Source organism: Entelurus aequoreus, linkage group LG17 (genome assembly GCF_033978785.1).
Source record: "Entelurus aequoreus isolate RoL-2023_Sb linkage group LG17, RoL_Eaeq_v1.1, whole genome shotgun sequence".
In the NCBI taxonomy this organism is placed as follows: Eukaryota; Metazoa; Chordata; class Actinopteri; order Syngnathiformes; family Syngnathidae; genus Entelurus; species Entelurus aequoreus.
Window position 1 is genome coordinate 49,312,568 of NC_084747.1, and position 17,500 is coordinate 49,330,067.

Sequence of the window (17,500 nt, forward strand, 5' to 3'; positions counted from 1 at the left end):
GTTTGAGGTCATGCGGCTGAAGAGATGATTATACTACAAGGACAAAAGACTTGGGATAGGCCTCTTCATCAACTAATTCATCAGCCAAGGATTGGACTTGTTGTCCCTCAATCTTAGTCCGTCACATTTTTGTGTGGACAAGTCGTTGAAGCTATCTTTCTCTTTCCCGGTGCAAGAAACAAATAAAGGTGCCGTTGACCTCACAAGTGGACGCCATGTCCCACAAGTGAGAAAGTTCCCAGACAAATGGAAGATGTTACAGATGCAACTTCCTGTAGGGCCTGGTGTCCCGATACTTTTGTCCCTATAGTGTATGAGTCTCAAACAGAAAATACTGTAAATACTCCAATTACCCTTAGTTTCACACCATGTCAAAAAGCATTGGATTTACCAGCTGTGGCTGTAGGCAACCTCCTGATTTTTTATTTTTTTTATTTTTTATTTTTTAAATCAACGCCAGAGAGAAATCAGCATTCCAGCAGCTTTAAAATATCGGTTTGTGCAAGCCAGCTTTTGCTAACGCGTGTTACACTTGACGTTGTTTACATTGAACTCATCAGTACTACACTGCAAAAACTGAAATCTAATTAAGATTAAATATCTCAAATAAGGGTGATATTTGCTTATTTTCTGTCTGATAAGATAATTCTTCTCACTAAGCAGATTTTATGTCATAGTGTTTTACTTGTTTTAAGTGTTTTGGTCCTAAATAATATCAGTAAGATATTACAGCTTGTTGCTGAGATTTGATGACCTATATTGAGTAAAACATGCTTGAAACTAGAATATCAACTGTTGCAAAGCTGTGTCATCAACACTCACAAGTATAAAACTACTTTTTTTAAGTAATCATTTCTTACTTCAAGCATGAAAAAAAAAATCATGATGCCGAGCGCATATCATTATGTCAAGATAATGGCACTAGCATTTATTTAATTTCAGAATATTTTTCAACATATTGAGCAAAAAGGTCTCATATTTTTTTCTACCAAGAAAAGTGCACTTGTTATTAGTGAGAATATACTTATTTTAAGGTATTTTTGGGTTCATTGAGGTTAGCTAATTTTACTTGTTTTGGAAAGTCTTGACAAGCCGAATTTTCTTGTTCTATTGGCAGATCATTTTGCTAAGTTCAAATAAAACACCCCTAATTTTTGTATTTTTTTTCTTGTTTTTGAACACTGACTTTTTGCAGTGCATTAAGAACAATAAATTAGTTTTTAGTATAAGTAAATATAATGCCGAGCGCATATCATTATGTCAAGATAATGGCACTAGCATTTACTTAATTTAAGAATATTTTTCAACATATTGAGCAAAAAGGTCTCATTTTTTTTCTACCAAGAAAAGTGCACTTGTTATTAGTGAGAATATACTTATTTTAAGGTATTTTTGGGTTCATTGAGGTTAGCTAACTTTACTTGTTTTGGAAAGTTTTGACAAGCCGAATTTTCTTGTTCTATTGGCAGATAATTTTGCTTAGTTCAAATAAAATACCCCTAATTTTTGTAATTTCTTTTTCTTGTTTTTGAACACTGACTTTTTGCAGTGTAATAATGCTATCACCACATTGGTTCTGTCTGTGTTGTGCAATACACTTGGTGATAAAATAGCTATGATTTCCTTTCCGCTGTCTCATACCCTCCACTATTAAAGTTAAAAAAAAAAAAAAGTGTTGTTTTTGTAATGAGTTTTCTGAGTTATCGCCCAGTAAATAAACACCACGGCAAAAAATTGGAGCATTTGTAGTAGCACTCTATCACTTGATGCTATTTGAGAGCATATTTGTGGTGTTGAAAACATCTATTTTATCAGTACATTACAGCGGATTCATGTTGTTTAGTGAGAATTCAACAGGATGATATAACATGAAACTGAGGCTCTGAATGCATCCAGCTCAGCACAGCTCTGTGAAAAAAAGAGGAGGAAAAAGCCCCCGTGCGCGTCCACATAACAATTGATTCCATTTGTCCCTTCTATAACTTCCCCTTGTCCCACCGAGCCCACATCAGTCCTCTGCAGCAGTCAAACAGATATATACGGCACATAGTCACACATACATGTACACATACATATACAACCAGGTCTACTGGACATTGAGGGTGCGAGCGGACACGCCGTGGTGCCAGTCTCTCAGCTCGGTGTACTTTGGGCCGATCACCAACCGCGTGGTGGTCTTGTTCACTCTGCCGTCACACCAGAAACAAAGTGTTTAGGGATAATGCGGACGCCACCGCTGGCAAAAAAAAAACACCGCACAGCACCAGGGGATGCAGTGAAGACGTGGTTAGGAACACGCTAACAACGGCATGCCAATGCTGACTCAATGGCAGCCAAACACATGCAGGACTGCAGACCGCCATGATTGCCAACAACACCACAGGTTAGGCAACATGCACCAGCAAACACAACAAATGACCACCACACACTCTGATTGGCCGCTAATGTGATGGGAACATGTTAACACTGCCTCAACACTGCCCCCTGTGGACCACTGCAAAACCACACTGCAAAAACTGAAATCTAAGTAAGATTAAATATCTCAAATAAGGGTGATATTTGCTTATTTTCTGTCTGATAAGATAATTCTTCTCACTAAGCAGATTTTATGTTAGAGTGTTTTACTTGTTTTAAGGGTTTTGGTTAGAGATGTCCGATAATATCGGCCTGCCGATATTATCGGCCGATATATGCGTTAAAATGTAATATCGGAAATTATCGGTATCGTTTTTTTTATTATCGGTATTGTTGTTTTTTTAAAAAATTAAATCAACATAAAAAACACAAGATACACTTACAATTAGTGCACCAACCCAAAAAACCTCCCTCCCCCATTTACACTCATTCACACAAAAGGGTTGTTTCTTTCTGTTATTAATATTCTGGTTCCTACATTATATATCAATATATATCAATACAGTCTGCAAGGGATACAGTCCGTAAGCACACATGATTGTGCGTGCTGCTGGTCCACTAATAGTACTAACCTTTAACGGTTAATTTTACTAATTTTCATTCATTACTAGTTTCTATGTAACTGTTTTTATAATGTTGTACTTTCTTTTTTATTCAAGAAAATGTTTTTAATTTATTTATCTTATTTTACTATTTTTTTTAAAAAGGACCTTATCTTCACCATACCTGGTTGTCCAAATTAGGCATAATAATGTGTTAATTCCACGACTGCATATATCGGTTGATATCGGTATCGGTTGATATCTGTATCGGTAATTAAAGAGTTGGACAATATCGGAATATCGGATATCGGCAAAAAGCCATTATCGGACATCCCTAGTTTTGGTCCTAAATGATCTCAGTAAGATATTACAGCTTGTTGCTGAGATTTGATGACCTATATTATTTAAAACATGCTTGAAACTAGAATATCAACTGTTGCAAAGCTGTGTCATCAACACTCACAAGTATAAAACTACTTTTTTAAAGTAATCATTCCTTATTTCAAGCATGAAAAAAAAAAATCATGATTTTGACACAACTGTGTCTCATAATTGAAACAGATGACAGCCAAATGGACTCTGCTGTTTTATTTTCAATGAAACAATAGAAAATACGTACCGTAATTTCCGCACTATAAGGCGCACCTAAAAACCTCCAATTTTCTCAAAAGCTGACAGTGCGCCTTATAATCCGGTGCGCCTTATATATGGACCAATATTGAGCCACAACAAACCTAAACTTCATTTTCATAAAGTTTAGGTCTCGCAACTACGGTAAGCAGCCGCCAACTTCATTTTCCCCCGTAGAAGAAGAAGCGCGTCTTCTTCTATGGTAAGCAGCCGTCAACTTCATTTTCCCCCGTAGAAGAAGAAGTTCTTCTATGGTAAGCAGCCGCCGACTTCTTTTTCCCCCGTAGAAGAAGCGCTTCTAACCCAAAAATGGCTCCTATTAAGAGACACGCTTACGACGCAGAGTTTAAACTTAAAGGCCTACTGAAACCCACTACTACCGAACACGCAGTCTGATAGTTTATATATCAATGATGAAATCTTAACATTATAACACATGCCAATACGGCCGGGTTAACTTATAAAGTGACATTTTAAATTTGCCGCTAAACTTCCGGTTCGAAACGCCTCTGAGGATGACGTATGCGTGTGACGTAGCCCGACGAACACGGGTATGCCTTCCACATTGAAGCCGATACGAAAAAGCTCTGTTTTCATTTCATAATTCCACAGTATTCTGGACATCTGTGTTCGTGAATCTGTTTCAATCATGTTCATTGCATTATGGAGAAGGAAGCCGAGCAAGCAAAGAAGAAAGTTGTCGGTGCGAAATGGACGTATTTTTCGAACGTAGTCAGCCACAACAGTACACAGCCGGCGCTTCTTTGTTTACATTCCCGAAAGATGCAGTCAAGATGGAAGAACTCGGATAACAGAGACTCTAACCAGGAGGACTTTTGATTTGGATACACAGACGCCTGTAGAGAACTGGGACAACACAGACTCTTACCAGGATTACTTTGATTTGGATGACAAAGACGCAGACGTGCTACTGTGAGTATGCAGCTTTGGCTTTTTTTTGCGTATGTACGTAACTTTTTTAAAATATATAAGCTTTATGAACCTTGGGTTAGGTGAACGGTCTTTTGGGCTGAGTGATTGTGTGTGTTGATCATGTGTTTGAATTGTATTGGCGTGTTCTATGGAGCTAGGAGCTAGCAGAGGAGCTAGGAGCTAGCATAACACGTACCGTACCGTACGTGCGCGTCACGTACGTAACTTTTTAAAAATATATAAGCTTTATGAACCTTGGGTTAGGTGAACGGTCTTTTGGGCTGAGTGATTGTGTGTGTTGATCGGGTGTTTGAATTGTATTGGCGTGTTCTATGGAGCTAGGAGCTAGCAGAGGAGCTAGGAGCTAGCATAACAAACACGCAGGTGTTATTATGCAGGATTAATTTGTGGCATATTAAATATAAGCCTGGTTGTGTTGTGGCTAATAGAGTATATATATGTCTTGTGTTTATTTACTGTTGTAGTCATTCCCAGCTGAATATCAGGTACCGTGAGTATGCAGCCTTGGCTGCTAAACATTCGATAACTTGACCGTATGTGCGCGTCACGTACGTAACTTTTTAAAAATATATAAGCTTTATGAACCTTGGGTTAGGTAAACGGTCTTTTGGGCTGAGTGATTGTGTGTGTTGATCAGGTGTTTGAATTGTATTGGCGTGTTCTATGGAGCTAGGAGCTAGCAGAGGAGCTAGGAGCTAGCATAACAAACACGCAGGTGTTTTTATGCAGGATTAATTTGTGGCATATTAAATATAAGCCTGGTTGTGTTGTGGCTAATAGAGTATATATATGTATTGTGTTTATTTACTGTTGTAGTCATTCCCAGCTGAATATCAGGTCACTCTCACAGCATCTTCCCTATCTGAATAGCTTCAACTCCCCACTAGTCCTTCACTTGCACTTTACTCATCCACAAATCTTTCATCCTCGCTCAAATTAATGGGGAAATTGTCGCTTTCTCGGTCCGAATCTCTCTCACTTCATGCGGCCATCATTGTAAACAATAGGGAACTTTGCGTATATGTTCAACTGACTACGTCACGCTACTTCCGGTAGGTGCAAGCCTTTTTTTTATCAGATACCAAAAGTTGCAATCTTTATCGTCGTTGTTCTATACTAAATCCTTTCAGCAAAAATATGGCAATATCGCGAAATGATCAAGTATGACACATAGAATAGATCTGCTATCCCCGTTTAAATAAAAAAAATTCATTTCAGTAGGCCTTTAAGACGATCAGTCACGCAGTAGAACACGGGAATAGAGCAGCAGCGAGAGAATTTAACATAAACGAATCAATGGTGTTTAATTCGGACACTGAAGAAGAAGAATTCGAAGGATTCGTGGATGAGGAATAACTTCATAAAGTGAGCTTTACATGTTTATTTTGTGTGTTGTGTTGTGTGACATTAACATTGAGCAACGTTGAGTTATTGATATATTGTCATTGCTCTGCACTATTTCGAGTGTTACTATATTGTGATTGCACTAACGTCTGATTTATCGTAACAGTATCACTGTTTTTTTTACGTGTTTATTGAATCAGGGAAAAGTTCCCCTCCGCTATGTGATATAAATGTTGCACTACATGTTATACCTTGCTGTTGTTAAAAGATAAACAAAACACCACGTCACTGACTTTACCTCGGGGAAAATAATAAAACAGCTGTTTATTCATTTTGGGAGTGGACAGAGTTGTCAGAATGCTGGTTTGTAATCTGATTAATAAAGTTTGACTGACCTATCTGACTGTTTTGTTGATATTCCCTTTAGCGCAGCTCCATCTAATGGATGCATCGGTGCGCCTTATATATGAACAACGTCTTGAAATATGACATTCATTGAAGGTGCGCCTTATAGTCCGGTGTGCCTTATAGTGCGGAAAATACGGTAGTCAGTTGGCACAGTTCAATAAACTGACAGTTAATATTTAAACATTTGACATTTCAAACAATTTTGAACAGAAATAGTTCATGCACATTCAGATAAATTCCTCTAAATTACAATTAAAAATGTTTTGTATATATGCGCACTAATTGACTGAAAGAGCACGCACTTGGCGCGATGATGTCATGTTATGGATGGAAAAATGCATTTTTAGACCATATGATTTGCCTGAGTAACAAGCTGTTGAAAGAGAGTAACAAGCTGTTGCCTTGTTGCCTTTCCATTAAGAACAATAAATTACTTTTTGCCGAGCGCATATCATTATGTCAAATTATTGGCACTAGCATTTACTTAATTTAAGAATATTTTTCAACATATTGAGCAAAAAGATCTCTTTTTTTTTCTACCAAGAAAAGTGCACTTGTTATTAGTGAGAATATACTTATTTTCAGGTATTTTTGGGTTCATTGAGGTTAGCTAATTTTACTGGTTTTGGAAAGTCTTGACAAGCCAAATGTTCTTGTTCTAATGGCAGATAATTTTGCTTAGTTCAAATAAAATACCCCTCATTTTTGTATTTTTCTTTCTTGTTTTTGAACACTGACTTTTTGCAGTGCACCTGTGCGATGCTGTTTGTGCAGGATTAGCGCGTGTTAACACCGAGGTTGCCAAACGTCCCATACGTAGAAACTGTACCTATGTACATATTATGCCGAAAATGGACCCACGTTGCTTAAAAGTACAGTGAAAATCAAAAATAGCTTGTAAAATATCAATTGAATGACGGAGCTTTTTACATTACATTGTATTCCCAGCCCTTTTCTGCTCTGTCACCAATAATAATTATTATTATTATTTTATTATAGAAACAAGTCTTGCTTTTCTTTTACTGTGAAACAGAAATTGGTGGAAACAACCTTGTTACCTGTTATTGACTATGGAGATGTGTTGTACATGAATGCTACTGCTGGTTGTCTCCACAAGCTGGATAGTGTGTACCACGGTGCACTGAGATTTATCACCAACTGCGCTCCCCTTACTCACCATTGCGTATTATACTCAATGGTTAACTGGACATCTTTATGTGCTCGACGCCTCAATCATTGGTATGTTTTCATCTACAAAACCATTCTGGGTATCACTCCATCTTATCTGTCTTGTCTTTTAACAAAGAAACAAGGAAGTCACAATCTTCGTTCAATGAATGTTCTGCAATTTGTCGTCCCCAAAGTAAGAACTGAACTGGGCAAGAAAGCATTTAGGTTTTCAGCAGCGAAGGCTTGGAATAACTTACAATCGAATATTAAACTTCAAACCCTTGTTACGTTGAATGAGTTTAAAGCTTCTGTGAAAGGACTGCAGTCTACCTTGTCTGTATGCACATGTGTTATGTGAGCAAGTTTTAATGTCGTAAATGTGATGTTTTATGTATTTGTTTACTGTTTTTAATGTAACCTTGCTGCTGCCCTCTTGGCCAGGTCTCCCTTGGAAAAGAGATCTTTGATCTCAATGGGATTTTACCTGGTTAAATAAAGGCTAATAATAATAATAATAATAGATTTCACCAACTCTTCCATTAGTAGCGCGGGTTCAATCCCCGGCCTGGGTTGCATTAGGAAGAATATCCAGTGTGAACATTGAGCTAATCAAAGGATTGTCTCGCTGTGGCGACCACTAGCGGGGATTGGGATAAGGAACAAGTGATTACGTTGTGGGGCCAATCGCAAACTAATCACAGACTTGTTTAATATTTAGAGGTAGGGCCTGTTGTAGGGCTCTGCTATCCAAGTGCTAGTTTATTTCATTCTGTTAATATTGTCATTTTGCACTAAAAATGTAATAAACATTGAACATTGTGTTTCCCATGTCTTCATACTACTCCAAAAAGCACATTTGAATTCAATTAAATTGAGGTTTGATTTAAAAAGTATACAAAATGGTTTCGACCATTTTTGGTCCTGCCAACAAGGCAGTCCATATTTACTTTCTAAGGTATTTGGCGTAGTTATGTATTATACTGCCCCTTATTATGTCATTTACACTTAAAGACTGACTGATTAGGATTTTGACTTAAATGTCTCTGCTGTCTAGACAGGAAGAGGATGTCATCAATCAGCTTAATAAAGACCAGAAGGCGTCACAGACCACGACACATGCACTTACTTTGTCTTCTTGGCTGCGTCTGCTTCTTCCGTTTCTGGAACTACACAACGACAAAAAAAGACAACTTGATGAAATAGTCCTGTAGATACTAGTATTCGACTATGTCAGCCCGATTCATTTGTCTCATACACAAAAAGTGCCATTTGACTATAAGTAGACCCGCAACACACACACACACACACATTTCACACACACACACACACACACACACACACACACACACACACACACACACACACACACACACACACACACACACACACACACACACACACACCCACACACACCTCTGTCATGGCTGCTGAATACAATATGGCTGATAAAAATAGATTCAGATTAATAAAATAGTGCAGACCTGAAAGTAATCTGCATCCGGTTTTTCGACCCCTTATACTGAATAGTGGTTAACTTGTTTTTGTAAGACCCTCATAGGATCGTCAGGACATGTTGTGTCTTTCAGAATATTTCTTTTCAAGCAATTCTGACTGTTTCTAATGAATATACGTCAAAGAATATACATTTTCGGGGTTTGTTAAGGTTCCTTTAATGAGCCTAAAATGAGAAAAGCTATTTAAAAAGTGATACATTTGGTGGTAATTGGATTTTTTTTTTTTAAATTAATCTAGTTTTGATGTTGAATTTTGAAAAATACATCAGTATATTTAAAAAAACATCAACATTTTCCCCCAGTGGATTTTAATTATGATTCTCTCTGGTAATTATTTTTACCATTTTCTTTTTTTTTTTTCCACATTCATACATTTTGATACTTTAGCTTCTGTTTTTCAGATATTCAAATGCTACTGTTTACAGTTTAACACTATGTTTTACATTCAGACTTTTGGCCCGGATTTAGCATGGGGGCAGGTTTCTTTTGGACTTAATTTAAGACCTGATTTAACTCCCTCGCGTTTATGTCAAAAACGTCACAATAAAAACCATGAAAAATCTTATTTTTGATCCCACATTAAACTTAACAAAGAACAATACAATCATTGTTGCTAAGATTTAAATTTGAAATCCTAGCTATTATTTACGGTAGTTTTTGTTTTATTTTGGAACACGCTATTAATTTCAAATTGCCTTTTGAAAGGGGAAAAAAGACTACTAGCTAACTAATAGTAATTTTTTAAAATTTTTTTATTAAATTTTTTTTTTAAATACATTTTGATTTCTATTTACTGTTTTAATTGGTTTTACCCTTTAAAATCGTTTTTAATCATATTTATTTTTAAATTGTTTTTATATTGGTTTTATATTTATTTATTTTTTGTTTTTATTCAGACATTGGTGGAGCATAATATTGTTTTTAATATTGTTTTTAATATTGTTTTTAACATGGCTGTGCAGCACTTTGGAAACATTCTTGTTGTTTAAATGTGCTATATAAATAAAGTGGATTGGATTGGATTGATAATTATTAGTGTGTATATTTCAAGCTGGGGTGGTACTAAAAACTAATTTAAGATGGAAAAAAATATAAATATATATTTACTGCAGTTTTTGGGACAAGTTGACATTTTTTGTCTTTCTGACCTTGAGTGCTTTTTTTAATATAACAAAATCTAACACTGCACAAAAAATATGTATACCAATCTTACAATTTTACTGCATATTATTGATAGGACCCACTAATAAAAAATATCCCCCAAAAAATAATACTTTGGTTTGTAAACATTCTTGACTTTAAATTTAGAATGTGTAGGCCAAAATATACAAGTTGGCATGCTTTTAATGTACACTTTTATCATGGTGACAGTTTGACCCTGGAACAGACTACAATAATTCCACTTCTATAGTTTTAGAGGCGACGGACGGCTGGACCAGCGCCAAAAGGGCCGCAACTTGGTCACCGGAGGGCCACCTGTTAACGTGTGTTGTTCTCCAATGAACACTTTACGACAGTTCTATGTTTCCCTTTACGGCTATTCATGCTGGAGGCGGGGCAGTGGGGGCTGCTGGGATATGGGAAGTTATGGAGGGAACTATGTTGACATGTCGGCTGCCTCAGTGTCTGAATAAAACTCAATATACTTAATATACGTTGTGTCTACTAAGTCTATATCAACATTGGTAGCAGAGGATGGTTTGAAGATGGCTGCGAACTACAGAGTACCGCCGAAGTTTGACGAAACCAGGCCGTATGAATGTTGGAAAAATGAAGTTAACATATGGGCACGAGTTACCGAACTCGACAAGAAGAAGCAGGCGCTTGCTGTGGCTTTGGGTCTGGAAGGACGAGCCAAGGATATCGCTATGGAGATACCAGCAGACGACTTGGACAAAGACACTGGTATGGCGACATTACTAGCAAAACTGGACGGTGTGTTTCAGCAAGAAGAAAAGGACCGCGCGTACGAAGCGTATTCCCAGTTTGATCGTTTAATGAAAGACAGTTCCGTTTCAATGGCAGACTACATAATTGACTTTGAGCAGCGATACAATCGAATTAAAAAGTACGACATGGCGCTTCCAGATGCTGTGTTAGCCTTCAAGTTGTTGGACACGGCCTGCCTCGATGAGAAAAACAGACAACTTGCACTAACGGCGTGCCCCGACCTAAAGTTTGCGTCCATGAAGTCGGCACTCAAGCGGATTTTTGGAGCGAAAACGGCGCCAGGTTTGTCGCACGGGATTCAACTAAACCAAGATGCAGCTTTCTTCACTGAACAACGACAACGACAAGGACAGGGAAGACGGAACACGTTTCAACAGAAGAGTGAAAGGACACCGTTGCCGGGCACCAACCCATTGGATAAGTTCGGTAAGCGTTCAAGATGTGCCGTTTGTCAAAGCACATTTCATTGGGCCAAGGACTGTCCTTACAAGAAGAACGAACAAGTAAGACTAACAGAAGACGAAAATGTAGAAGAAGTTAACATAACGTTGTTGACAAATGACCCTATGTCTGACGCTGAGATTTTCATAACTGAATCCCTGGGATCAGCCATCATAGACACGGCATGCACTCGTACAGTATGTGGGGAAAAATGGCTTGACAGTTATGTTAGTTGTCTCAGTCAAGAGCAGACAGACAAAATGATGAGGACAGAAAACACCAGTTCAAGACCATTTCGTTTTGGAGATGGCAACTTAGTATATTCCACCAGAAAAGTGAAACTACCTGCCAAAATAGGACAAACAAAATGTCACATTGAGACAGAAGTGGTCAACGCTGACATTCCACTGCTGCTGAGTAAGTCCTCACTGAAGAAGGCAGGAACTGTTTTAGATATGGAGAATGACAGAGCAGTGATGTTTAAACAGCAGATTCCTCTTGAGTTCACCAGCTCAGGACACTACTGTGTGGACATAAGAGACAAAAACAGCACAACACAGCAAATGAAAGATGACGTGATACTTGCAGCGACAGCTGAAGATGAAGTCCTGACAGTGACAGAAAACATGTCTTCAGCCGAAAAGCGCAAAATCCTTCTCAAGCTACACAAACAGTTTGGCCACGCATCTGCAGACAGGCTGCAGAGGCTAATTCAAAGCTCGGGTAATAAAGACAAGGACTGCCTCACTATTTTGCAACAAATAGTGCATGATTGTGACATATGTCAGAGATACAGCAAAGCGAAGCCGAGGCCAGCTGTTGGTCTGCCTCTAGCTACAGAATATAATGAGACGGTGGCGGTGGACCTGCATGAGTTGGAGCCAGGAGTGTGGTATCTACATGTGATCGACCAATTCACCCGGTTCAGTGCAGGAAGCATTGTGAAGACAAAGAAGGCCTCTGAAATGGTCAACGCCCTCATCCACACATGGATAAGTGTTCACGGCCCTCCTCGTATTTTGTACAGCGACAACGGTGGAGAGTTCAATAATGAAGAGTTTCGTGACATGGCCGAAAACTTCAACATCGAGACGAGGACAACAGCAGGATACAGTCCCTGGAGCAACGGGCTGTTGGAGAGACACAATCAGACTCTCACCGACATCCTACTGAAGGTGAGACGGGAAAATGGATGTGACTGGCACACTGCCCTAGACTGGGCTCTTATGGCTAAGAACTGTATGCACAGTGTTCATGGTTATAGCCCACATCAACTGGTATTTGGTCAAAACCCTAACCTTCCCTCTGTATTAATTGATAAACTACCTGCACTCGAAGGCACTACTGTTAGTGCAAGGGTAGGACAACACATATCAGCGTTGCATGCTTCTAGGAAGGCTTTCACTGAAGCTGAATGTTCAGAGAGAATAAGGAGAGCGTTACGTAAGCAGCTCAGATCCACAGATGAAAAATATGAGACAGGAGACAAGGTCTATTACAAACGAGCTGACAGTACAGAGTGGAAGGGACCAGGGATAGTTATTGGTCATGATGGGGCTGTTGTATTTGTAAGACATGGTGGTATCCTTGTTAGAGTACATCACTTGAGGCTTAATAAGTTACACACAACTGCTCAAAGTGAGGTTCTCGATGACACAAACAGTGAGATAATTGTACAGAATCAAGCAGCAGACAGTGAAAACACAGATGTAGTGAACAGAGCCACAGGTGGCTCATTCAGTACACAAAACACAGATGCTGATAACGAACAGGAAAGTGACAGAGAGTCCAATGCAGGAGAGGGAGCTCATTCGTTAGTGACTCATAATGATGTAATTCAAACTCAAATGGAGCACAATGTCTATAATGATAACCCTGTTATTCCTGTGTCCAGTGTCAAGGTAAAAGCGGGACATACTGTAACCTTTATGAAAAGTGATGAAAGTGTTCTATGTAAAGCAAAAGTCCTAGGTAGAGCAGGCAAAGCCACAGGAGGGTATAAAAATTGGTATAACCTGCAATTTATTGAAAATGATGGGAGTCATGGTCAAAAAGAAGCTGTTGATCTGTCACGTGTGAATAGTCTCAGCATTGAGTCCGATTCAGAAGTCATGGATGCTGATGTACTTATAACAAAAGACATATCATTTGATGAAGCTAAACAAATAGAGATTGAAAACTGGAACAATAATAATGTTTTTGAAGAAGTTGAAGATACAGGCCAAAGATGTGTTTCCACCCGTTGGGTCTGTAGTCTAAAAGAAACTGAGAACGGTATTGTGCCTAAAGCTAGACTTGTAGCCAGGGGTTTTGAAGAGTTCAATATCCAACAGGTGCAAAAAGATTCACCAACCTGTGCTTCTGAATCCCTGAGGTTATTGCTAGCAGTGATTAGCCAAAATCAGTGGAAGGTCCATTCTATGGACATTAAATCTGCCTTTTTGCAAGGCATGGAGTTATCAAGGGACATTCATGTTCACCCCCCCCCAGAAGCAAACAGTAAAGGGGTGCTATGGAAACTTAAGAAATGTGTATATGGTCTTGCTGATGCATCACTTTATTGGTATAATAGAGTGAAAGAAATAATGCTGAGCACAAGTGGTAAAGTGTCACAAGTGGATCCTGCAGTCTTTTATTGGTTGGATGAACAATGCAAAGTTAAAGGGGTACTTGCATGTCATGTGGATGATTTTCTCTGGGCAGGTTCACAAAACTTTGTAACTGATGTGATTCCTCGACTGAAGTGTGCGTTCCGTGTGGGACGTGAGGAACATGATAATTTCTGCTATGTAGGAATGGACATTGCCACTGTAAATGGTGTAATTGAGATGAATCAGCAGGGCTATATTGACAACATGCAACCCATAAACATGCAGCCAGCACGTGCTATACAGAGAGATTCAGCTCTTAGTGAAACGGAAAGAGAGCAGCTGAGATCAAAAATAGGACAAATTCTTTGGGTTGCAAAACAAACTAGACCTGATGTTATGTTTGACGCTTGTATTTTGGCATCTATTCTGAAAAATGCTACTGTGCAGTCCATTCATGATGCAAATAAGGTGATTCGTAAACTTAAAGCAGGAAAGGTTACTCTGAAATTTCAACATTTGGGTAATAATGATGCTTTGAACTTGACTGTCTTCAGTGATGCCTCGCTGGGAAACTTGCCTGATGGAGGTACTCAAGGAGGGACATTGATCACTCTCATGGGGGAAAACGGGAAGTTTTCTCCTCTCTGTTGGCAATCTAAGAGGATCAGGCGTGTGGTGCGGAGCACCCTTGCGGGAGAGACACTCGCTATGTCGGATGGAATAGACAATGCTATTTTCCTTTCTACTCTTTTTTCGGAGCTCACTACTGGGACCACCAAATTAAATGCTCCCACGTTGGTCTGTGTGACTGACAATCACTCTCTTTATGATGCCCTTAAGTCCACTAAACAGGTCACAGAGAAGAGACTTCGGTTGGATATAAGCGGGATCAAGGAGCTCATTCAGAGTAAAACAATCAAAAAGGTGCTCTGGTCAGTGACAAAAGCCCAACTAGCTGACTGTCTGACGAAAAAGGGGGCATCATCCCTAGTGCTCTTGAAAGCACTATGTGAAGGACTGTGGAATCCACCCTAATTGGAATTCACACTAATTGTTGTTTAAAAAAAAAAAAAAAAAAAAAAAAAAAAAAAACACAGGCGAGAATGCTGATTGTATTTTGTTATTTTCTTGAATGTTTTTCAATTGCCTTTTCCCTTGTTGCACTTGGCTTTTGTTTTTCTTATTTTAAAGAAAGAAGAGGGAGATTGTTAACGTGTGTTGTTCTCCAATGAACACTTTACGACAGTTCTATGTTTCCCTTTACGGCTATTCATGCTGGAGGCGGGGCAGTGGGGGCTGCTGGGATATGGGAAGTTATGGAGGGAACTATGTTGACATGTCGGCTGCCTCAGTGTCTGAATAAAACTCAATATACTTAATATACGTTGTGTCTACTAAGTCTATATCAACACCACCCTCCCTCTTGTTGCAAGTGGTTTCTGTGTTGTAACTAGGGTTGTACGGTATACCGGTATTAAAAAAGTACCGGTCCGGCAACCCCCTCCCCAACATATGTTTAATGTACCGTAAGATTTTTTGTTAATATAAAGCCAATAATGCAATTTTTTGTGGTCCCCTTAATTTAAAAAAGTACCGAAAAGTATTTAAATAATTTTGGTACCGGTACCAAAATATTGGTATTGGAACAACACTAGTTGTGACATGTGTATGGTGCTTATAATGCCATCAAGTTTTTTCCTGGCCCCAGACTGAGTCCCCCTCCCGCATACGAGCCCAGTATGGAATCATCTTTTTGTTGTACTTATCCACCCCCAACTGTGTCTACCTTTTTCTGGGCAAACCCTCAGCATTCCTGTTCTGTCACTTTGTACAACATATGTCTGCTCTTGAACGGGTTTGTGCTGAAAATGAAATTGTGTTGCAATCGTGCAATGACAATAAAAATCCTTCGTAAGGTAATATTTTATGTGGGCCACAGAATGTGCATTAAACAGTTACTAGTGACAACGGCATCAGTGTTAGATACATACCGCGCTCAGTGCCTGTGATCTGAGCTAGAATCCTAAAGGATCTGGATTGGGTGGTGCCAGTGCGTGGACGCCAGTCCTCTGTATCCTCCATGATGCGCTTCCTGCTGGCATCGGCATGAGTGGGCACGTGGTAGAAGTGGATGTCTGTGTCCACAACGTGTTTTCTGGGAGGCCTGGAGGAGAAGGGCTCAGTATCAGTAAAGGTTCTTCTAAATGAACAAGACACTCTTAAAGCTGGTTAGTCAACCAGTCCTGTACGGTATGTTTAGTTAGGGTGGAAGAATGGGAATGAATTGGAGTATCTTTTGATGAGGTCGCATGAAATATGAAGTTGATGGTCTACAATACAGTATGTGGTTTAACACACACGATGATAATGCCCAGGTTTGAGCTGAGCAGATACCTTGCTGGCTGGGGTTTTCTTGAAAAGCAATATAAAGGAAAACAAACAAGACAAAAAGGAGACAAAAATCAACTAAACTGAAGAGGGAAGAAAGTCCTGAAGTCACTTGTAGTCAGTGGGGTCATCTGTGGGTAAACTTACCTCATAACAGTTTGAGGTCCACTTGAGGGGACAAAGCCGACGAAGAAGGGAGAAAAGAGAGAAAGTCAAGTTCAGGCAGAGAAAGAGCAAGTGTCAGTGCATGCCACTAGAGGGAGCCAAAGACATGGCTGATCACACCATGGTTAGTTCACAAAAACTATCCCCATATTACTACAGCCAGGTGGTGGTGCTGTTAGCTGTATTCTCCAATTAATCACATGCCTTTTTGTTAGCTCAGTCTACTGGAGCAAAAATAGATATGTCACGAAAAGCAAGATCAATGCATATTATTGATTATGTCAAGTCGATCCACGAGAGGGACACAATATTAGAAATACCTATCCATATACAGTAAGCCCATGTAGATGTTAATTGGTCTAGCCGTGGCAAATTAATTTCCACAAAGCAGGAATAATTAATTATAATTCCAATAATTTCAGAACTAGAGCATAAAAACTATTTAGCATGGTCTAAATGCCCTTTTTAACAGTATTACAGCCCTGTAGACATGAAATAACTCCCCTGTAGATAGCTTTACACTCATTGAATACAATACAGTCATGCAATCAGTGGCCACAATACTGAACAGCACGCTTGGTATTGAACACTTGGTCTTATCAAGTGGTCAATACAACTAGAGTATTGATAGTTTTGCTCATTTGTAAATTTGTATTCCTAAAAATGCTTAATATAGGACAGGGGTCCCCAAACTACGGCCCGCGGGAAGTCCCAAGTTAAAAAAATAAATACAAATAATAATAATTGTTTTTATTTTTATTTTTTTATCTGTCCTTTTTTTTTTTTCTTTTTCTTTTTTTTTTATTGACATCCAGCATCAGACATTCCTATTCATGTTCACACATCTGAAAACAGTTTAGCTCGTTACAGAAGCTACAAAACTGACCTTCCTTTGAGCAGATTGAGTTTCTGGAGCATCACGTTTGTGGGGTCAATTAAACGCTCAAAATGGCCAGAAAAACAGAACTTTCATCTGAAACTCGACAGT

At 39.0% G+C, this 17,500-nt stretch overlaps 1 protein-coding gene across 7 annotated transcripts in view; it reads right to left on the bottom strand.

Annotated features, from left to right (window-relative positions):
• pdlim5a (PDZ and LIM domain 5a) overlaps positions 1-17,500 on the bottom strand; it is a 120,133-nt gene that overhangs the window by 37,653 nt on the left and 64,980 nt on the right. For 4 of the 7 annotated variants that reach the window (XM_062025830.1, XM_062025831.1, XM_062025829.1 and 1 more), the window contains 4 exons: positions 16,495-16,515; positions 16,354-16,371; positions 15,951-16,123; positions 8,590-8,629 (listed from right to left, as the gene is read on the bottom strand). In XM_062025830.1, the coding sequence (XP_061881814.1) occupies positions 8,590-8,629; positions 15,951-16,123; positions 16,354-16,371; positions 16,495-16,515 (252 nt within the window). The remainder of the gene's footprint in view (positions 1-8,589; positions 8,630-15,950; positions 16,124-16,353; positions 16,372-16,494; positions 16,516-17,500) is intronic. The other 3 variants (XM_062025832.1, XM_062025836.1, XM_062025833.1) reach the window with 2 other exon arrangements.